Consider the following 22,370-nt stretch of genomic DNA (forward strand, 5'->3'; position numbering starts at 1 on the left):
GTTCCCAATATTTCCAAAATCCATCCTGTCAAAACATCTTCTACATTTTATTTTATTTATGTCATGAATTCAATTGAATAAATTATCCACTGTGATAAGGAGACATATTTTGAGTTCTGTAATTCAAACAGGTCAATAAATTATAAATATAAATTTACTGGGTTTTTCCACACTTTATAAATTCACACGTCGGCGTAAGATCTCATATAATTATTACAGCTTGAAACAAAACAAAACATGAAATTGCGAAGAAAATTAACAATAAGATAATATTTGGCTTCTTTAATATCGCAGTTTAATGAAATATGTAACTTTCAACACATGCTATATAAATATTGAGACAATTTTATCTATAAAGCAAAGTCTTAATGTTAATAAGAAACCTGTTCTAGTTTCTAGTTTTCGTAACGTCACATTTTAGGAATACATTTCCCAGAAGACTTTGCGCCGCCAGCGACTCTGCTAGTCAATTACTGAGAGGAGGAAATGCTAATGTTTACAACCAGTGAAGTGGCTCCAGTTTCCCAGTAAAACCAGTAATATAAGTCATCTTGCTGTACGCAGTGAAATGACAGTTAGATAATGTGTCAAATTAAATGACGAGGTTAAACATTCAGGTAAGAAAAATGGATTTTATCGCATTTTTAGTCGGATACTTTAATCGAGCTTGTTAGCGCTTAGCTTGATAAACATTTGGCTAAACTGTGACCTAAACCTGAACATCTGACGTTTTATGAGTATTTATGCCTCTTATCGACCTTAATGTTGTTTATTTCGAATAACAGAAGAACGGTGAATTGTTTTTTAACATTATTACAAATAAACATGAAAACTGTGCTACGCATTTTTATTCAGTCCCGTTTAGTCCACTGCAACCCAGCTAGTTCCATAGCTAACCCGGTCAGTACCAGAGTCCAGCTGGGTTCACATGAATCCGAGTCCAACTGAAGATGTTCTGTTACTGGGACAAGAGGTTCTTTAAAAACCAACCAGCATCAGCAGCAGGTCAGGTAGGTTCTGGTTCCGTTTGAACCTGGTTAGCGTCTACAACAACTACCAAAGCTCTGATCAGTCCACCACCTGGACATGGAGACGAGATGGACTCCTCGGATCTGACTTGCCACACTTATAAGATTTTATTTGAAGGATTATAAAGGAATTGACTTCAACCCACTTAATGGAAAAATCTCAATAAAATAGATTGTGAGAGGCTTTCTGATTGGCTGTTTGGGTGCATGAATTGTCTGATTGGCTGCTTGTTTGTGCGCAGCGTTCTGATCGGATGGTTGGGTGTGTTCAGCGTCCTGATGGATTGGGTGTTCGTCATGAACCGGATGAGCTCTCAGGGCAGCGCGGCGGCCCAGCGGCGGCGCATGGCCCTGGGGGTGGTGATCCTGTTGCTGGTGGACGTCATCTGGGTGGCCTCGTCTGAGCTCACCACGGTAACCAGCTTTAATTTAAATACAGACTGGAAACCACTACAGTACCAGTAAACCAGTACATACCATCCTGAGCGTTTCTCTGCTGACCTTCTCTCCAGTACATCTTCAAGCGGCAGGACTACAACAAACCGTTCTTCAGCACCTTCACCAAGACCTCCATGTTTGTTCTCTATCTGTTGGGCTTCCTGCTGTGGCGCCCCTGGAGGCAGCAGTGCAGTGGCGCCCTGAAGCGCCACCAGTCTGCCTTCGTAAGTCGCTCTGCTCTGTTAGGCTGCAAATATTTAGGATTTTATTGATACGTGATCCTGCAACCTGCTTCCTGTCATGTTTTCTGTTATTTCTCCTGAATTCTTTGATCTATTTAACCTTTTTGTTGAGTCAGGAAATGATTTTCTGTCATTTCTGCTGCAGTTTGCTGATGCTGAAGCCTACTTTGCTCCCTGCACCACTGACAGCGCTGTGAACAACTGCTTGGTGCGTCCTGACCCCCTGCAGGGGGTGCTCTGATGCTGCTCTCCGTCTGTCTGTTGCTGGTAAAGAGCTTCTTCTTTGTTCGGTTTATGCAGAGCGAGCCGCTCTACGTCCCGATGAAGTTCCAGGATGCAGCTGCTGATCCGTACGACTGTTTACCTGCAGACCATGAAGCCGGTGAGTTTAAATCTGATTTCAGCTTTAAATGAAACTCAAACCTCATTACTGATTTCAGACGTGAACCAATAGCAGGCTGGAAAAACACCAGCAATGACCATCAACCTGGCAGGGGTCAAAGGTCAGCTGGATCCTTCATTCTCCAGAGATCAAGATCATTTGCAAGATGATAAAAAATTTAAAATAATTTTAGGAATTAATGTAGAAAAATAAAATATATAATATAGTATATAGTACAGGATATGTAAAATTATACATGTATAATATTTTGAAAATGAATTAAAATGCATAAATAAGTAAAATCATGATAACATTTTAAAAACTAAATTAAAAGATAAAAAAGTTGGGATGTACTGTGGTGGCTCAGGGGTTCAGCACAACCCGCATAAGGAGGCCTTAGTCCTCGGCGCGGCCGTTGCAGGTTCGATTCCCGGCCTGGCGACCTTTGCCACATGTCTTCCTCCTTCTCTCATTACCCACTTTCCTGTCAATTAACTATCAAATACAGGCCACTAGAGCCAATAAAACCTTTAAAAAAAATAAATTAAAAAGTTAAAAATAACAGCCTCTGATGCTATAACATAGCTCCTGATGCTAACACAGCCTCTGATTCTAACATAGCTCCTGATGCTAACAAAGCTTCTGATGCTAACATAGCTCCTGATGCTAACATAGCTCCTGATGCTAACATAGCTCCTGATGCTAACATTGCTCCTGATGCTAACATAGCTCCTGATGCTAACAAAGCCTCTGATGCTAACATTGCTCCTGATGCTAACACAGCCGCTGATGCTAACACAGCCTCTGATGTTAACACCTGCAGGTCTGTGTAGCCTGTTAGCATCAGTGAAGCTCCTAGTTCTGACCCATACGTCTTTGGTTTAAGTTTGATGATGTATTTCCTGTTTGGAGGTGTTTAAGTGAATCCTGTTTGCCCCCCCCCAGCCTCCAAAAAGCAGCGAGTTCGTTTCAGCAACATCATGGAGGTGCGTCAGCTGCCGTCCACCCAGGCTCTGGAGGCCAAGCTGTCCCGTATGTCCTACCCGGCCACCAAGGACCATGAGGCCCTGCTGCGCACAGTGGGGAAGCTAACTATCACCGATGTGGCTAAAATCAGCTTCTTCTTCTGCTTTGTGGTGAGAAAAACTGGTCCTCCACACAGAGGAGCTAACGGCTCGCCTTTAATGTTCAGAACTGTAATGTTCTGATAACTTCAAAACGTTTAGGGCACAAGAAACTTTATTGAGCAAATAAAATAAACAAACTGGGTATTATGGATGAATTTAAGCAATTTAGCTTTAGCTCCTGCTAAATACCAATGTAGCAGTGTTAATGTTTAGGTTAAGTCCTTTATGTTTAGCTCAGCTAGCTTTTTAGTTAGCTACACTAACTGACTGGCTTAAAGGTTATTTTCTAAACTGGATCATATTTAGAACAGGTTTCATTTTTAACTGGTCCCTTCCTCCTCTGACCTCCAGTGGTTCCTGGCTAACCTTTCCTACCAGGAAGCTCTGTCGGACACGCAGGTGGCCATCGTCCACATCCTGTCCTCCACCTCAGGTCGTTCTCTCTTCCTCTGCATCTGATACTGAAGTTTAGCTGAGTTACGTTAACTGAAACCTTCTGTGATGTCATTTCCCTCTTCAGGCCTCTTTACGCTCATCTTGGCAGCCATCTTCCCCAGTAACAGCAGCGACCGGTTCACGTTGTCCAAACTGTTGGCCGTGGCTCTCAGGTGAGCTGGTGCTTTAGCTTTCCAGGTGCTAGCTAAGAGTTGTTTTAATGATAAATGTTGTTACTGTTGGTTTTCCTGTGTTTCAGCATGGGAGGAGTCGCTCTGGTGAGTCTGTCCAGCATGGACAGCCCTGATGAGAAAGGAGTTGTAGGTAACGTCAGATCTACTGTTCCTCCGTTGGTGGAAGCGTTTAGCTAGTTGTGGCTAACCGTTAGCGTCCTGCAGGCTCTCTGTGGTCGCTGGCGGGGGCCATGCTGTACGCCGTTTACGTCGTCCTCATCAAGAGGAGAGTGGACCGCGAGGATAAGCTCGACATCCCAATGTTCTTTGGTACGCCGCTTCTTTATTTAACCCTTTTTCTTCCACTGAACTTTTATCACTGATTTCAGGTTTTAACACATGAAATCCACTCATCTTCCTTCAGCTCATCAGCTACTTAGGACTGGACAAAATGGCTGAAAATGTATAAGATATATGATATATTTCATATCATGTCATAGTTTTTTGTTATAAATATATACAATTCTGCCACACTGGTTTCCTGTTTTCTCTCCAACTCGTTTTTTATATACAGATCGTTGCTAGGCAACTGAAGTTGGGGGGAATTTAAACTGTTTGTTACCCAGCAGGTGTTGCTAGGTAACCAAAGAGCGAGTGAGTTAGTTGATGCCACCCAGCTAGCTTAGTGGCTAAAGTTTTTTGTGTGCCTACATTTCCCAGAATGCTGTGCGGTTCTGTATTGGAGCTCAGTGAATATTCTATATATTGAACTGAATAAATCAGATGTATCATCTATTGATATTGCTCATGTGTCCATGGCGATGTATAATGTTATTGTTTTATTACCCAGCCCTACGGCTATGGTACGCTAGGTTAGCAGCTCTTTGGGAATTAGCTTAAAGAAACAACAAAGCCTAAAGAAAATCCTTTAAAGCAGGGCAGCCCAAAGTGGTTTGGTCTCTCCCTGATTTAACGCCCAGTGATGGATCTTTGGAGGCCTAACAAGAACATTGACCTGCTGAAAAGGTTGTTGGTACCAGAGCCAGTCCTCCAGGACACTTTGGGCTCCCCAACTTGAAAGTTTGTTGTTTTTTTTAAATCCAGGACCGGATATAGGAGGAGCTGGGCCCTGGGCTCCTGACAGTTTGGGGCCCAACTCTTACAAATTACTTTTACTAATTAAAATTAAATTAACAGCAACAGATTCAGGACTTGGGGACCAAAGTTAAATATTTAAGTAAAAAAAATAAAATAATTATACTAACTCAACAATAATCAAGACATAATATTTTAATAATTAAACAAAGTCAATTTTTTTAGTACTTGAATTGGATGTCAATTATTGTGAATCCAAACCTGAGAAATGCGTTTGCACTCTTGCCTTATTAAAAGTAAAGCACCCAGTTAGCAAAATTAATAAAAAATGTAATGCCAGAAACTTGAAGGCGGAGCTTAAGAAAGAGCAGAAGCCTCTTAAAGAGACAGAGGCCCAATTTCACAGCCTTAAATTACAAAGTCAAATTTCTCTTAACTCATATTAGATATATGTAGCAATTTCATAACAACTTCAGGTAGTTACTTGATTGTGCTATAAAATCTCACTATGTGCCTGTAAAATGCATAATAATATCATTTAATACCTGGAAATAGATTTGGTTGAGTAATGAATTAATTTTTGTATGTTCTGATGAACAAAAAAAATTTCCTGAAATGTATAAATATATATATTTATATATTTGTGTGTGTGCGTGTTTCAGGATTTGTGGGCCTCTTCAACCTGCTGCTGCTCTGGCCCGGTTTCCTGCTGCTCCATTTCTCCGGCTTCGAGGCCTTTGAGCTCCCCAGCCAGCTGGTCTGGACCTATATCCTGATCAACGGCCTGATCGGAACCGTCTTGTCTGAGTTCCTGTGGCTCTGGTGAGAGGTCAGAGGTCAGAGTGCGTTCGGACCGAGTCGGGATGAGTGACGTGTTTTCCTCTGCAGGGGCTGCTTCCTGACGTCGTCTCTGATCGGGACTCTGGCTCTCAGCCTCACCATCCCGCTCTCCATCCTGGCAGACATCTGCCTGCAGAAGGTCGACCCCTGACCTCTGACCCCTGACTCTTCTCCATGCTCCGATCTAACTCTGATTCCTCTGCAGGTCCGTTTCTCCTGGCTGTTCTTTGCTGGAGCCGTCCCCGTCTTCCTCTCCTTCTTCATTGCCGCGCTGCTCTGTCACTACAACAACTGGGACCCAGTGCTGCTGGCGCTGCGCCGCCTCTACACCTTTATGTTCAGGAAGCACCGAGCACAGAGGTACGGCAGCCCCACATGGTCAAAAATATGATCAGGAAGCACAGAGCACAGAGGTACGGCAGCCCCACACGGTCAAAAATATGATCAGGAAGCACCGAGCGCAGAGGTACGGCAGCCCCACACGGTCAAAAATATGATCAGGAAGCACCGAGCGCAGAGGTACGGCAGCCCCGCACTGTCAAAATATTTCAATATGCCGATAATTTCTTTGGAAAAGCTGAAAAAACACAAACAGACAATAAATTGAGAAGATTCTGAACTCAGAATGCATCATGGAGGGACTAACTCCTGCTGACCAGCCGGGCCGCCAGTAGAGAGGACCAACTCCCATTAAAGCAGCAGTACTATTTAAAATTTACGTTTTTGATCTTCCCATCATGTTGTAGAAATCCATGGCAACCATTCAGCTGTGCAAACACCGTCGAGGCACAACTCATACATTTTATAGAGCCGACAGAACGCCGAGAACATCTGCAGGTTCTGGTCGAAACCGGGTTCTGGTCACAGCAGTTCTTTAACTTTTTTTAGGAGTCATTTCCTGGTTGAGTAGCAGACGCTGTGATGACGTTCTGACATCATCACTGTAATAATGGAAGCTGATTGGCTCAGACATTCCTCTGGACGTTTTCCAGATGAAAGGATGAATCGTGTTTCCTCTCCTTGATGTTAGACGCCGTTGCCATGGTAATGTGACGCAGCGGCCGCTGGAAGTGCTGAAGCCGCTAATGGCTGGAGAGTCGGCCTCCATTGTTGGAGAAATTAACAATTCACTTCAAAGTTAATCAAAACACATTAAAGGAGCTGCAGGCTTTTATGTGTTAAAAACCAAATATGGAGAGAAATCAGTGATTGATATATTTGTGAGGATCTTAAGACTGTTAGCCATGATGATGATGATGATGTGCCTCTTCCTCCTCAGACTGTCAGACGAACAGACTGAAAGCCTTATTCCTCTGCACTCGGTTGATGAGTGATCGTCCTCCTGAAGGTGAGATTCTGATTCCTAAACTTCACGTTTATCAACCATCAGCAGTTTATATTTCCATTTCAGGATGAATAAGGTGACATGTTGAGTTAGAGAGTTAAACGTTCCTGATGAACGGATCTATGATGAACGGATCTATGATGAGTTTTTCTTCTCTTGCAGCTGTGGAGCCGCTGAGCCAACAGGCTGGAAGCCTCCTGGGTGTTGAACCTGTGCCTGTCATCCATCCAGCCTGATCTTTAACTGTTGGTTCTGGTTTTGTCGAACCGGTTCAGGGTTGGATCGTCGTTCTGCTGAGTCAGCTCTACTTAGTGCTGCTGTTTTCAAAAATCAGTTTAAAATCAAACATCCAGTTAAATTCAACTTATTTTCTTCGTTTGAGGCGAATGAAACCAGAACAGCTGATTTGGACCTGAGGACAAACTGCAGCTCAGAACCACTAAAGAACTAAACGTGACGGGGAACCGCTGCGTCACTCTGGACCAGAACACTAATTTCACCTGGATGGATTCACCTTTGACCTCCGTTTAATGGAGATAAGAGCAGAAACCTGTTTCAGGCGAAGAAACACGTTTATTTATCAATCACTACAGATTTCTACTGAGTGAAGCTGAAAACCAGCCGCTGCTTCCCGTCTGCTGGGATTTCTGTCCTCAAACAAAGCACTTCTTCTTCTTCTTCTTCTTCTCTTTCTTCTTCTTCTCCTTCTTCTTCATCGTCCCTTCCTGTGAACTCTTCCTCAGCAGGAGAAAAGCCGATTCTTCTCGGTTCGTCCGGTTAAATGTGCAATGTTTTTGCTTCTTGGTTGGTTTTTGTTCGTTGCACTTTCTCTTTTTTTTTTTCTTCTGTGGTGATTTCAGCTGAGAAGATTTTAAAGAACATTAATGTTTATCTTTTATAATGGTGCTTGTGAAATCATGGGTGGGATTTTTCTTTCTCAGGTTCTCTGTCTTGTTTTGAAGATGTTGTACAATCTAAATAAAAAAGGCTTAAAACGTTATATTATTAATAATAATCGCCCCTTTATCAACCAACTCGTGAATAATTCATTTTATTTTTCAAAACTGTTTTCATACTTCAGTGCACTATTAAAACAGATCTTTCTAAAATTCAGAGTGAGGTGTGTTTTGTTTTGGAAATAAGGCTGATTCTTAAGTCACTTCCTGGTTTTCCCGGATGTCTCTTCATCCCGGCCTCTAGGGGGCGCAGTCACACAGTTCCTGACTAAACAGGGGAGGAGAAGAGGCAGGGGGGGCAGCGAGGCACCGCAGGACAAAAAAAAACCGATGTTGGGAAAAACTGTCGGTTCTGGCACTTGCAGAGCACAAACACAACGACAGGGAGGCGGAGAGAAAGTGATAAACTGTAGAAAAAAACCCGGCTCCCAAATAGGATCCTAAAACGGCTCCCAATGTGGAGCCGGTTCCAATAGTTCACTTCAAAGAGCCGGCTCTTAGAGCCGGATCGTTCACGACCGACACATCACTAGATGCGAGTCTGCTGGAAGGGTTTAATATAAACTCTGGTTTTCTGCTTTCAGTTCCTGCTCTGTTCTTTATCACCAAACTGACATCCACTCTAATATTTGTCTTCCCTTTTCTGGGATCTCATTATCAGCAATGTTCAAACACTTCCGCACCGTAATAAGATGATAAATCAACTAAATATGTCATAGCTCACTGCTAGGAAAGCAGAGTCACCTTTGACCTTTGAGTAATACCCCCCAGCGATGGAGGCTTAGAGCCAGTTTGTTTCAGTCTCAGTTATTATGGAAAACTGATTTTATGGCTCAAACTTCACCTGAACGTTCAAACTTTGTTTATTAGTGTTTGAATATTAGTGTTCTTATTAACTGTAAGCAGAAAAATCATCATAACTAAATGATATAAAGGCGTAAAACCATGAGTGCCAGAGAACCTGAGGGCTGCAGGAAATGTTTCTGTCTTTAAGAGTCGGATCCAGACCCGACTGTAACAGAATCATTTCTGCTCAGTCTGTTTGTTATGTTGATCTGTACAGCATTTCGAGCTGCTGTTAGCATGGAGGGTGCTTTATAAATAAAATTGATTGATTGATTGATTGATTGACAGCTAGCATGCAGCTACAGCATGTTTTCCAGATTGAACTGGACCAGAGTTCTGATGGTGGGACATTATTTATGGACATTTCTCTGTGTTTTATAAGCGACCTGATGTTATTTATTCAATATGCTCATCTTTTGTGTAAAGCAGCAGATTTCATTCCAGTCTGAAGTGAAATGCTGCTAAGAGTTAATAAATAAGGTTTAAATATGTTAGAAGTTACTTATTAAAAGTTTGAGGTAGTGTGAATCTTCCGGCAGATGTTTTCTCTCATTTGGGAAGTCTGAGAAAAGCTGAGATTCGGCGCTGATGTAAACACAGACCCATTAACGCTGATAAGCCTGGAAGTGTTTAATGTTTAACCGGCCTGAGGGAGGAAACGCTGGTCTCACACCGAGCCGGAACCAGAAACAACAAAGACACGGCTTTAAGGGGAATTCAGGACTCATTCATCCATTCACAGACGAACCGGACCGGGAACGCAGAACCAGAACCAGAACCAGAACCACAGAAAGTCCAGCAGAGTTTTCATTTATTTAAACCGAGGGTCTTTTTGAGATCTGAGTTTAAAACTGACTGATAAACTTCTTGGCGAGTTGGGATTATTTTGCGGGAACCCGTCTTCGGTTTCAGTGGTTTTGACCCGTTGGTTCCGTCCAGAGGGACTGTGACCGGAGAGCTGATAAGCTAATCAATACCTGCAACAAATCTTACGTCACCACTCCGCTATCATGAGCGAGAGCAACAACACCGATGGGGGAATAGACTGGAGCAAACTGGAGCCCACTTATTCCGTCAAGATCTTCATGACCGTCCTCTACACGCTCATGCTGGTTGCAGGCATTGTGGGTAATTCAGTGACCATCAGGGTGACGCAGGTGCTGAGGCGAAACGGCTACCTGCAGAAGAACGTGACGGACCACATGGTGAGCCTGGCCAGCTCCGACCTGCTGGTGCTCCTCATCGGCATGCCGGTGGAGCTCTACAGCGCCATCTGGTTCCCCTTCGGATCCACTTCCGGCAACACGTCCTGCAAGATCTACAACTTCCTGTTTGAGGCGTGCAGCTACGCCACCATCCTCAACGTGGCCACGCTCAGCTTTGAGCGCTACGTCGCCATCTGCCACCCGTTCCGCTACAAGGCGCTGAGCGCCAAACGGACCTCGGTTCTGATCACCTTTGCCTGGGTTGTGTCCGTTCTTATTGCCTTGCCGTTGTTGATCGCCACGGGAACGCAGGGACACATTCCGCACCGACAGGAACTGAGTTTCTGCACCAACCTGAAGGAGCACTGGGTGATGTACAGAGCTAGCATCTTCGGGGCGTTTGTCCTCTACATGATCGTGCTGATCTCCGTGGCCTTCATGTGCCGGGCGATGATCCTGGTGCTGAAGAAGCCGCTGGGATCCATGGACGACGGCATCAACGGGACCGAAAGGCTCAAAAAACACGAGAGCGAAACCACCAAGGCGGCTCGGAAGCAAACCATCATTTTTCTGGGTAAGTTACTGATTTCAGATTCAGATCATCAACAGTGTCAGATGAATCATTACGGTTTATGGTTTCCCAACTGTTTGACTTCAGAAGTGGGAAGTTCACTTTCTGCCATAAGGAGAAGTGACTAAAGAGAGAAATATTATATTAGTGTCTTATGGGCGTCAGAGTCTCCGATGGATCAGCGGGTCTGGCTTCAAACCTGCTGGCCTCATTCCTTCATCTCATTGGATGGTTACCTCTGGAGAAATCCATACTCCATCATCAGACTCCAACCTCAGCTGTGTCTGATGAGAAGAAAGTCCTACACAGGGGAGCAGGAACCCAAAGTCCAGCTGGTACCAATGGTTGAGTACAGAAAGACTCCTGATGGTTCTACTGGAACCAGAACTCCAACCAAATCTGACCCAAACCAACCTGTTCCCCTCCTGGCCTGTGGGGGCGCTGCACCAACAACCACTGAAGGAAACCACACAAAAACCTCTGAAGACACTGAGAGCAACTTCCTTCTTCACCAGATGGAAACAAGATGGAGGCGTCAGATTTTAGTGTTGGAGGATTTCTCTTTAGTCTTTGGCTGAAGACCAGGAGACATTTCTGCTGCTAGCGCTAGGCTAACACATTAGCTTTGGTTGGATTTACCCAGAATGCCCTGCGCTGTAGTCCACTTCCTGCTTTTGGAGCGGTTTCTGGTCCGCTTGGCGTTCACATTTAAACTGAACCTAGACGGAGGTTTGGAAGACCAGAGGTCAGAGGTCGATTAGCATCTACACCTCACCAACTGAACCGGACTTTGACTAGGCAGACGGACTGGACAGGTGTGAATCCTAAGGGTTCAGTGTTTGGGTTGATCCATGTCTTGCAGTCTCGTCGTGTTTGGAGGACAACGTGATGCTCCTGCACTGATGGGGCCCATTTTGGGGAAGTAGAGCGTTCAGACTGAGGCTGCGCTCCTTTAGTTCCAACAGGACACTGGAACGTCTGTGCTCAACATTTTCTAGATAATCCAGAAAGTAACCCTCATGAAACTCCATCAGATGTCGAAACAGAGTTAAGAGTCGTCTGCTGATCTTCATTGGTTGTCTTTGAGTTGCCACTTCATCTGCCGTCTGACATCAGTGATGATGATTGGATGTGGCTGATCAGAAATCCAGTCATTGGTCTCGTTGTTAATCGAGTTTCGCCCAAACCGCTCCAGTCGTTCTGGGTCAGAATGAGTCCAACAGCGACATGACAAAGTTTTAAACTAAGCCACGAATCCTTCTGAGGATTAAACAGAAAGATAAAAGATCAGACAAAGACGGAATATTTTTCAGATGCAGTCAGGTGTTCAGAGACTTCCAAGGGTTTGTCAAGTCAGATCAAATATTAATAAGAGAATCTGCAGGATAAAGAGGCTGTGAGCAGCGAAGTGGACGAGCGCAGGGACTCCTGTGAGCGGAGCTTTGTGTCGGTCGGCTGGGCAGCGGCCAGATCAGCTCCGAGACGAGATGTGAGCCGATGCTGAAAGGAAAACAGGAAACGAAGCGCCGAACAGCCGTCTGGTTTCACTGAGCTCACAGCAACAATGAAAACATGGAGTAAATACCGAGCAGATGAAGCTGAGTCACTGAACTGGCAGCTTCTAGAAATCTGAAATATCCTGGAGTTACAAATAATCATCATTATTCCTTCAATTACATGAATCCCCTCAGATTTACAGTCATATTAATTACATTCATATGTAAACACTCGCAAAGAGCAGAGAATGTCATGAAGGGACTTTATGGAAAATGATGCTAATAGTGGTGGGCTAACTTCTGCGAATTCATAACTAAAAAAAAGCTAATCTTTAGCTTAAAGCTTCAGGATTCTTTCCATCTTTGGAAATGCTAGCAGGGTTAGCTTCCCCTAGACAAATATTTCTGGATAAATTCTACAATGTTAAGCTAAAACTAAGCTTCTCCAGTTATAGTAGAGCTAATTTTTGTGTTTCTGCTAACTTTGAAAACATTTAGTTCACAACTCTTCCTTCACTTTAAGTTTTCTGGACAAATTCAAAAGCGTCAAGCTAAATATTAGCACCTTAAATTATCCTGCAGCTAATTTAAGTGTTCTGGCTAACGTTTAGCACATGTAGCTTCTCCTAAATGAGTTTTCTGGGTGAATTGTGAAACTTTTCTCCTGTAATAATTGTGGAGCTAATGTTAGTGTTAAAAACATTTAACTCACTTATCTTCCCCTAAATTCATTTTTCTGGAGGAATTCACAATCATTAAGTTAAAAATTAGCTCCTCAAATGATGGTGGAGATCATTTTCTGTTTCTAACTGATTCAATATTAGTTAAGAGTCTCATTCTTCCTCTCAGCGCTTCTTTGCATATTTTGTAGAAAACCAGCTGCTCTAATCCGGCGCCGCAGCATCAGATCCGTTGTGTTTACTGCAAACAAAAATCTGCATCCACCAGTCTCTGATTCAAACTTTATTACCGTTTCCTCTGTTTATTAGAAGCCTCCAGCGATGCTAATCCAGCGGCTAGCGCCAGCTGCTGCTTCCTGTTGCAGAGGAAGTTCTGTTGGCGGATTCTCCGAGCCGCCGGGTCGCTCATCAAACCGCCTGGCTGCTGATGCTGCTGGTCGCCAGAGCAACTCCAATAACCAACACTAGAATATTGATGCTCACATAAATATTGATGAAGGCTCATATTATGTGTTTCTCATGGAGGAAATATGAGTCGGTTTTTTATTATGAACATTTACGGCATCCCACTAAATGAAGAAATTAATCCTGATCAAATTTTAGCCAAAACTTTAAAGATTAATCTTAAAAAATTTGCTACAAAAACTCTGAAATTTTGAGATTAATCTTAAAAAAAAAATTATGAGTTTAAAAAGTCAAACATTTGTAAGAATAAAACTCACAATTTTAAAATTAATCTCCAAAATTTTCAAGAGAAAATAATTAAATTTCTGAGTTTGAAAAATTGGAAATTTTCTAGGAAAAATAGTTTTGATCTGTTTAATTGGAGAAAGTGATGATTCATCTGATCAGTGATTGGACGGTTCACCTGATGACATCACAATCGTCATGGTAACTAATCTGATTACTTGTCTTTGGAGCCATACTATAATATTCTAAGAATATTATTAATATTTTTTGTTTGTTGGAGCTGTTTATTCTTTATTGGAACAAAATTATTACCTTTAATTTTGTTCAAATTTGTTCTTGGTTTATTTTAGATTTCTGGTTTATTGATTGTTGATTGATTTGTTTTTATTTGCTTTTGTCTGTTTTGTTGTCATGTTGCCATGTTGTCATGTTGCCATGTTGTCGTGTTGCCTCCCCCTGCAGGTCTGATCGTCGGCTCCCTGACTCTCTGCTGGTTTCCCAACCAGCTGCGGCGCCTGATGACGGCGGCCGTCCCGAAGTCTTCCTGGTCTCTGTCGTATTTTTGGACCTACGCGTGGCTCCACCTGGTGGCCGACGCCTGCTTCTACCTCAGCTCCGTGCTCAACCCGTTCCTCTACAACCTGTCGTCTCGTCACTTCCGCCAGGTGTTCCTGCAGGTGCTGCGCTGCCGCCTGACCGTCCAGCACGCTAACCGCTGCGCCGCGCCGCCGCCTCGCGCCTCCTCCGCGCGCTCGCTGCAGCCGCTGCTCTGGAAGTCGCTGCGTTTCGGCCGGAGGAGCGGCAGCGACCAGCAGAGGGCGCCGCCCACCTTCGCCACCTTCCAGAGAGACTTGGCGCCGTCCGGCTGCCCGGTGGCCGTCAGCCTGACCAGACCGGAAACCGGAACCGAGACAGAAATCTGAAACGCCGCCCCGGCATCATGAAGCCTCGTCGTCACGGCGATAAGACAGTTTCATGTTTTGACGAGTTCCTGAAAAAAAAAGATAATTTCCAAAACTTCTGAACGTTTGGACAAATTCAGCAGAAAACCCTCCAACACGGTGGCGCAGTGGTGATGCTGAGGGCGTCCAGCCGGGTCCAAATCTGCAGCAGAACGGCTGGAAGAGTCAGGCTTCAGGAACGGCCTAGTCAAAGGCATGTTGGGCTCTGCAGAGAGACTGCTGCTGGGTCAGTGGGTGTACTTACTTTTCCACATGCAGGCCTTTGCTTTCTTGTTTTAATAAAAAATGACGCTTTGAATCTGTTGAGTTTTTCTACAATCTGCAGCTCAAGTTTACAGAAACTTCAGTTAAATATTTTCTAATAGTTCATATTTTCCAAATTATGACAGTAATCATCTTTAATAACTTAAATTGTCACCTAAATTATTTTCATTTGTCTCCTTGACTTTCTGACTTCCTGATTGGCCTAGTTAAATCCTCTCCACTGCAGTCTGCAGGGTCCCGCGGCCCCCGGCTGCCTGTCTCTGAGGGCCGGCCCTGGGGGCCCCCTGCCTGTGTCTGTATGGCAAGCTGCTGTCATAAAATCAGCTTCACCACAGTTACATCCCATATTTTTGTTGCCATGGTAACCAGGATTTAGTCTGGATTAGACCTGAATGAATTAAATCTGCTGGATTAAAACTGAAAACAGGAAGAATTTTCAGATGAGAGTTGATATAAAATCTGTTTTTATAACTGAGAAAAAAAGAAATTTAAAAAACAAACTGAATGTTTTTCATTTATTAATAAAATCTGATTAGTTTGGAGAACTTTGACCCAGTTGAAGTGAAATAATCTTATAAAGTTTAATTTTAGTTTTATCTGTCAGGTTTGAGATTTAAGGAACGCCAGGAAGGAGGAAAACCACAGAAGAAGAAGACGGTTTGGTGTTTCTTCCATCAACACCAGGATCTATCATCCAGAAAATCTCCACTAAACCGATGAGATTATTTCCAGCATGAATAATTTTCATCTGGGATTTACAGGAGATTTATGCTGCTTTAATGGCTCATCCTGACAAACTCAGACAGGAAGTCATTAAATCAGACTTCCTGTGATTAATCATCCCACATCCTGAACTCGTTTTGCTTTTCATCCAGAAACAAACAGAACCGATTCGGCTCTGAGACTCGTGATGATGATGAGGAGGTTCATCTTCATCGTGTTTTCTCTTCATCGATCCAATGGCTGCTGGATTATTTACTCTGCGGGGCGTCACATCGATTTCCTTCCCCTCTTCTGTTTCCTGTCCAGATCTCACCAACGCTTTAAACTTATTTTAGCTTAAAGATAAATAAATATTTACCTGCTTACAGATGACTTTGATTTTTAATAAATACTTTAAATCAAACTGAAGTTGACACCAAAGATTATTGGGAGATATTTTTAAAGTTTAACTGGAACTGAATAATTTAAGTTAATTTGGCTGTTATAGGAGGTTCAGTTCATGAATATGCTAATTCAATAATTGGAAGTGAACTATCAAAATAAAAGCTGCCTTTGTAAACTTCCTTATTGTTGTTTCTTTTTCTCTTTTTTTGACCAACATTTACATTTATTTAGATTATAAAATAAAGTAAAATCAGTTTTAAGGGTTAAATATTTATCGATGGATCTACAGGAGCAGAAAGTTATGAAGACCCAGCTTTTATTTTGACAATCCACTTCCACTGAATTAGCATATAGCTAAATATTTAGTTTGAAACTGCGATTTTTATGAATAATAAATAACATGGTTAAAACATGACTTTGAAAAATTCATCTCCATTCGTTTCTCTATATATTCATTTCTCAGCTTTAACTCAGTCTAATTAGTCCACGTTCTGGTTTTCCTCCAGCAGCGGAACCGCGGTTCTGTTTGCTCCCGTTGGCATGACGACGGTGCTGAACTCAGATTAATAATATGGATTTATCAGTAACATGTGGTGCAGAGCGATCTGTGCTGACTCGGCGGTAATTTGCCGCTCCTGCGGGGATCAATGATCAACTGGAGAGTCATCAGTATCCTCCACCGAGCTCCAACACGGATGAGAACGGCGGCCATGTTGGCCTGACGCGACAACACGCTGCTGCTTCAAGCAACGCCTTCAGAAACTCTAAAAATTGATTTAATGCATAATTCTGATTCAGATATAATAAGAATAATTACTGATGAAACAGAACCGACCCGTTTCAGCTGAAAACTGGAAAACTCAACCTTCTTGTTTCCCAGCAGCAGCTGTTCAGATTTCCTCCTCATCTAAATATAAAATATGTGACTATCCTTAAAGGGACCATGTCATGTTTTTAACTGGTTCTTTTCCCATCTGAATCCTCCAGTTGTGGCCTATTTAAAGCTGAACTTCGGTCTGGTTTTCTGATGTTTGGCTCTTCAGGCTCATCTTTGACCTCTGACCTGAGTGCAATTTGTTTTGGTACCGTGTCCTTAAATGGAAATGAGACACCCTCAGAGCAAGCTGCTGCTACTAGCAAAACAAAGGCCAACGAACAATAACAAACAAACAATAATTCATGTGTAAAGGGAAGTTTGTTGACGATCCAGCTGTTAGCTTAGCGCTCTGCAGTGACAGAAGGAATCGACGAATCAGACGAAGACTTTGAGCAAATCCTTCGTGATGCTAGCAGAGAACGTCCTAAAAGTTTCTCGATCTGAAGGGGGATCGAGGGACAGAGAGGACTGAACCGGACCGGACTGGACCGGACCGGATTGGACTGGTCCGGTCCAGTTCCAGTCCTTCCAAAATATTCTGCTTATGGAGCAGAATAATCCAGTCCAGGTTTGAAGAGTCTAGGTGTTGTAGTTTTTATTCTAGGGTTAATTAAAGATGCGGAATGTAGTGAATAATTAGGTGGAATCGCCCTTTAGCCATTTCCTGAATCGGAAGCTCCAATCAGAAACCAACTTCAGCTCCAATCAGAAACCAACTTCAGCTCCGTGTGTCTCACCTGGATTAGTCAAAGTGCAGCTGGAAGAAACAGCTGTTTTCTTCTCCTCTGGTTGTTTGCTTTGTGTCAGAGTCATTGATCCCAGAAGCGGAGCCTCAGTGAGGAGCTCGGTGGTTCTGTGTGGCCCAGAGGCGCCAACATGGCGGCCGAAGTTCCAGCTGCGGGTCTGCTGCTTCATTAGAGCTGCAGCCCCGACCGGAGAACCTGCTGCTGCAGAAGAATCCCTCCAAATATCAGTTTAATCCACAGCAGAAGATAAATATGGATAAATTTTTCCACTTTCACCGCTTTCTGTCCTGGTTGTTACAATTCATAAGGAATCAGCATTAAAATTTATCCACAACTAGAAAAACAATCTATTTTATAAACGGTCAACTAATATTAGGTACAGATTAATAAATGAAGTAAACATAGATAAAACTAATGAAATTCACAAACTCTTCCTGAGGTCCACATTTACTCAGTTATAGTTAGTTTGGGAAAATCAGATTTTTTTTTTAATTCTTGAGAAAAGTCCGTTGAATTATTGCTCTTCTTAGTTGAGTTTTATTTTGGGGTTTTCTGGTCACATCAACAGAAAATGACTCAGAAAAACAAATAACCTGAAATAAAAAGGAGTGAAAAGACAAAGGGCTTAATTATGCAGAAAAAACTCAGACATTTTGTAGGGAGGCCTCTGGCTGGAAGCCAACGGATCCAGAACCTGCGGCCCGTTCAGCTCGGCATCGTGTCGGTTCTGGTGAAGTGATGGAACCCGGAAAACGTTCAGAGAAACAAACATTTAATAAAATATGAAATGCTCCTTTAATTGGTGTAAAATCTGTTGTTTCACTGTGATAACTGATCTATTCTGTTTATTTCTACCCGTTTACTAGCGAGCTGTTAGCATGCTAACTCTGTCCTGACAGTGGAAATGGTGCTCTAAAGTAACTTCCTGTTTCCTGTTTCCTGTTTCCTGCTCTGGTTTTCAGACAATCAGGATGAAATCAAGATCCTCCAGACCCAGAGAGTCTCTGTCAGCAGAGGATGGAGTCCAGCAGGAGGAGGACCAACATGAGGAGCGGGGGCCCAACGGGGGCCGCGCCGGACGACGGCAGGGGCCGCCTCTTCTGGCGGGGCCCGTTGCAGAGCGGCGTGCTGCAGCAGCTGATGCAGACGGAGTGGAGCTTCCCGGTGCAGAACTGCTGGTAGCCGGAGGAGGAGATGAGGCAGGCGGAGGAGGAGGCGCACGACTTCCTGTACAGGATCCCTGGAGAAGACAGAGACAATTACAGGCTGGGCCGCTAGGGGGCGCCGTGTGGAAACAATAAAAAAATAACGGCAATAATTTGGTTTATTTAACCTGTAAGAGGAGAAAATGATTTTCAGTCATTTTCACCAGGTTATTCATACATTTATAAATGTCACAGATCCAAACTAAATATATGTGAGATAAATATTTAGCTTTCAAACTAATTATTTATCTTGTTATAGTTAGGTTTCTAAATTAGTTAGTTAGTAAGCTAAATAAGCTCAACAAATTGTTTTCAAACCAATTTTTAGTTTAAAACTAAATGCTCAGCTTTAAATTAAATATTTAGCTTAAATCTTAACATCTGACTTTAGCTAACTTTATGCTAACGTTACAGGAAGAGGAACAATTAAATCATTAATACACATTGAATTTATCAGCTATAATAAGTTAGATTTTGAGGATTTTATGACATGTGTAACAAATTAATGATGCATTAAATTCTCTAAACATTTAATGAATTTTTAATTCATTTTGAATATTTATTTTACAATTTTGTCCATTTTGGCCTTCCATACACTGATTTTAAGCTCCTGCACAAATTATTTTATTGAAAAACAAGAGTTAAAACACAACTACACACAATCCTAATCACAGATTAGTTCCTCTCTCTACAGAATGTTATGAAACTCATGTGTTCCTCTCCTGAGCAATGCGGCGGTTAAAGCATCTCTTCAGCGTCTCATAAACTAAAACGTTTGAATCCCGATCAGAATGGAAGCAACACATCCTGAAAATATACTTCAGGTATTAAATTTCTCTGTAAACAAACTCTTCTTGGCTTTTAGATGGAAGAAAACCAGCAAATGTGCCTCCTGACAGATGAGATACAATATTTTTGGGGGCATCTGTCCCCACTCTAATGCCGCCCTGGGGAAGCGCCCATATCAGAAACTTCCTGATCAGAAACGTCCTTAACCCGACCAGGTCGGGTTAAGGATCCGTTGTCCTTAGACCTAAACTGCTCAGCTACAGACTAAACATTTAGTTAGCATGATATGTTTTTAGCATACTATCTAAATATTTAGTAACCAAGCTAAGTATTTGCCTCCATTTATCTAAATAGTTAGCAACTAACGATGTACAAACTATTCACTTTAACAAATTAAAAATGTTGTAAACTAAATAGTTAGCTTGCTAATTAAATATCTTGGTACCAAACTAAGCAGTTAGCTCTAAGCTAACGCCAGCCACCACGCTTCGCTCTAACTCACCGTCTTCATTCACCAGCACCTCCTTCTGGCACATGTCCTGAACGTTGACGGTGCAGTTGACGATGAACTCGGGCGCGGCGCAGTCATCCGTCATCTCACACTGGTAGCACTGGATCTGGAGGGCCAGGCCTGCAGCACACACACAAACACACACACTGCAGTCCCTTTTCAGTCAGGAAACCAGGACCCAACCGCCAGGAGGAAGCAGGAGCAGAGCAACGGAAACAGAACTCCAAAACTTTCTGTAGCTAAAAGCTAAAACCCAGCAGGACGGCGGAGAGACAGATCTCTGATCAATAACATGGCTGCCAGTGGTGATCATGCTAACTAAAGAGCTAGTTATGCTAACCCTGAGGAACTAAACATAAACATTAGTTCTGCTAATGCTAAAGAGCTATACCAGCATACTGTTTAGCAGAAGCTAATGCTAACGCGCTACAGTAACAGTATGTTTAGTCAATGCTAATGCTAAAGCTCTAACTTTAACCGTGACTCCCACTGTGGGTCACAATCAGAACTCTAAATAATTCATGAGGGATTTTTTTCTTGTATTTGTTTAATTGACGCCTCGGTTGTTGGTTTCTTGTTTCGTTGCATTTCGCTCAATAAAGTTTCTTGTCTAAACAAAACAATCTTCACTAACATGAATAATTAAAGAGCTTTTTATGGCGGAGAACCAAAACTTCAACACTGATGTCAAACTTTATTCAACTAAAAGTTTACAAAAAAATAAAATAATAAATTGACAAATTTATCTGGAAAAAGTTATTTAATTGAAGAGAAGTGCGCGAAATGTTTCGGTAAAAAAAAAAAAATTGGCAAAAAAAAAAAAAAAGCCAAGCAAATTTTCTTATCTGGTTGTCAGTTTGGTCAGAGAGGTCTGGGAAGGTTCTGGAGGTTCTGTTGGTTCTGAACACAGAACTTTTCTCCAGGCTGTTCCGCTGCCTGTTTAGATCCAAATGAAGCGAAAGCAGCTGAACTGCATTTAAAACGGTTCAGAACATCAACACCGATCAAAGTTACATTTAAAAATGTCTGAAATGTTTTTCACTTCATTCAAAACCAGAACTGGAGTTTGAACGTGAAGAGAATCGCGACACATTTATGTCACCATCTTTGTTTCATCTAATTAACTCACATCTGATTCTGTTTTTCTGAGCCGCTGAGAACTGACTGAAAATAAAACCTGATGTTTTATTGGCCGGTTGAGAAGAGAGAAGATCAGGATGTTCACTTTGAGCTGAGAGAAAAAATAACCAGGAGTTCCTTTGAGATTCTGGTTCCTTTGGGTTTCTGGTCCTTCTGGGTTTTCTCAACACCACAAGTGATTAATAATGAGAAGCTGCTCTGTCCATAACCCTCATCAACTGGGTCACTTTTATATATTTTTTTCCATCTGCTGGAAATCAAAATCATTGCCGAGATTTGAAATAAGAAGTTTCAGTTATTAATTAATTAATTATTATTATTATTATTATTATTATTATTATTATTATTATTATTATTATCATCATTGTTTTAAATCGTTCAGTTTTCAGAAATTAAAAGGAATCTGCAGATTTTTCTCCTTCGTTTGCAGCAGATTTTCTTATTAAACTCACCAGGTTGTTGCGCGCAGAGCCACAAACAATCAGAACCAGAAATAAAGGTTCGAGTAGAACCGGACCGGGTCAGAACCAGACCGGATCCTAACAGGAAACATCCATCACCGTCCAGATCGGTTCCTCCACCTGCATCCCGCCGCGTTGGGAAGTTAGTTTGGGAATTCCGGGAATGTTGCGGTGAAAGCTGCGGTTCCGTACCTGAGCCGAGGAGGGACATCAGCAGAACCGAGACGGTCCGGAGCCGCATCCTGCCAGCCGGAGACTCGGAGACACGCTGCGCTCCTCTTCCTCCTCTTCCTCCTCTTCCTCCTCTTCCTCCTCCTGCCGCCGCTCCGAGTCCCGCGGCTGGTGCGCGAAAATGCGCGTGCACGCCTGCCTCATGTACCACATGATCCAATCAACCGTGAGGCTGTTGCTCCTTAATAAGATTTTAATGCACTTACATATTTATTTTTGCTGTTTATTTAAATTCAGGCCTGAAAAGGAAAAGAAACAAAAATATAATAAATTTTACTGGATTTTAAAGTTAAAAAAATTCTCAGAAATGATTGAACTGATTAAATCAAATCAATAATTAAATAAAAGATAATTCAGTGATTCACAGGACGGCTCTTCACCGGGGCAGCATCACACACAGGGGCGGCAGCAAAAGGTTAATCCATCTTTTTCAATTCAGTTCAGTCCAATTCCATCCATCTGTTCATCCATCTGTTCATCCATCCATCCATCCAAATTTTTTATTTTTCATTGAAAGAAATGGGAGTA

General features: G+C 42.6%; 3 protein-coding genes across 5 annotated transcripts; 2 read left to right on the plus strand and 1 right to left on the minus strand.

Annotated features, from left to right (window-relative positions):
- Window positions 1–383: 383 nt before the first annotated feature.
- On the plus strand, window positions 384–8,105 carry LOC122840083 (solute carrier family 35 member F5-like). Of its 2 annotated transcripts, none has more exons than XM_044132219.1 (15): window positions 384–617; window positions 1,271–1,442; window positions 1,541–1,690; window positions 1,854–1,916; window positions 2,009–2,090; window positions 3,036–3,226; window positions 3,569–3,650; window positions 3,738–3,825; window positions 3,912–3,976; window positions 4,051–4,155; window positions 5,583–5,742; window positions 5,809–5,899; window positions 5,966–6,120; window positions 7,040–7,108; window positions 7,268–8,105. In XM_044132219.1, exons 2-14 carry the CDS (start codon window positions 1,308–1,310, stop codon window positions 7,092–7,094), a joined length of 1,422 nt encoding a protein of 473 aa, XP_043988154.1. In that variant the 5' UTR covers window positions 384–617; window positions 1,271–1,307; the 3' UTR covers window positions 7,095–7,108; window positions 7,268–8,105. The 2 variants fall into 2 exon arrangements, with proteins under 2 accessions (XP_043988154.1, XP_043988153.1); XM_044132218.1 differs by having other exon boundaries at window positions 436–617; window positions 1,301–1,442.
- A 1,465-nt stretch (window positions 8,106–9,570) lies between these two features.
- gpr39 (G protein-coupled receptor 39) lies at window positions 9,571–15,850 on the plus strand. The gene is made up of 2 exons (XM_044132258.1): window positions 9,571–10,686; window positions 14,012–15,850. Exons 1-2 carry the CDS (start codon window positions 9,918–9,920, stop codon window positions 14,470–14,472), a joined length of 1,230 nt encoding a protein of 409 aa, XP_043988193.1. The 5' UTR covers window positions 9,571–9,917; the 3' UTR covers window positions 14,473–15,850.
- A 1,647-nt stretch (window positions 15,851–17,497) lies between these two features.
- Window positions 17,498–22,359, minus strand: LOC122840367 (ly6/PLAUR domain-containing protein 1-like). 2 transcript variants are annotated; one of them, XM_044132706.1, is made up of 5 exons: window positions 22,223–22,359; window positions 21,804–22,081; window positions 21,603–21,731; window positions 20,002–20,130; window positions 17,498–18,745 (listed from the first exon to the last, which is right to left on the minus strand). In XM_044132706.1, exons 2-5 carry the CDS (start codon window positions 21,850–21,852, stop codon window positions 18,513–18,515), a joined length of 540 nt encoding a protein of 179 aa, XP_043988641.1. In that variant the 5' UTR covers window positions 21,853–22,081; window positions 22,223–22,359; the 3' UTR covers window positions 17,498–18,512. The 2 variants fall into 2 exon arrangements, with proteins under 2 accessions (XP_043988641.1, XP_043988642.1); XM_044132707.1 differs by lacking the exon at window positions 21,603–21,731.
- Window positions 22,360–22,370: the final 11 nt, after the last annotated feature.

This window comes from Gambusia affinis, linkage group LG11 (genome assembly GCF_019740435.1).
Source record: "Gambusia affinis linkage group LG11, SWU_Gaff_1.0, whole genome shotgun sequence".
Taxonomy (NCBI): Eukaryota; Metazoa; Chordata; class Actinopteri; order Cyprinodontiformes; family Poeciliidae; genus Gambusia; species Gambusia affinis.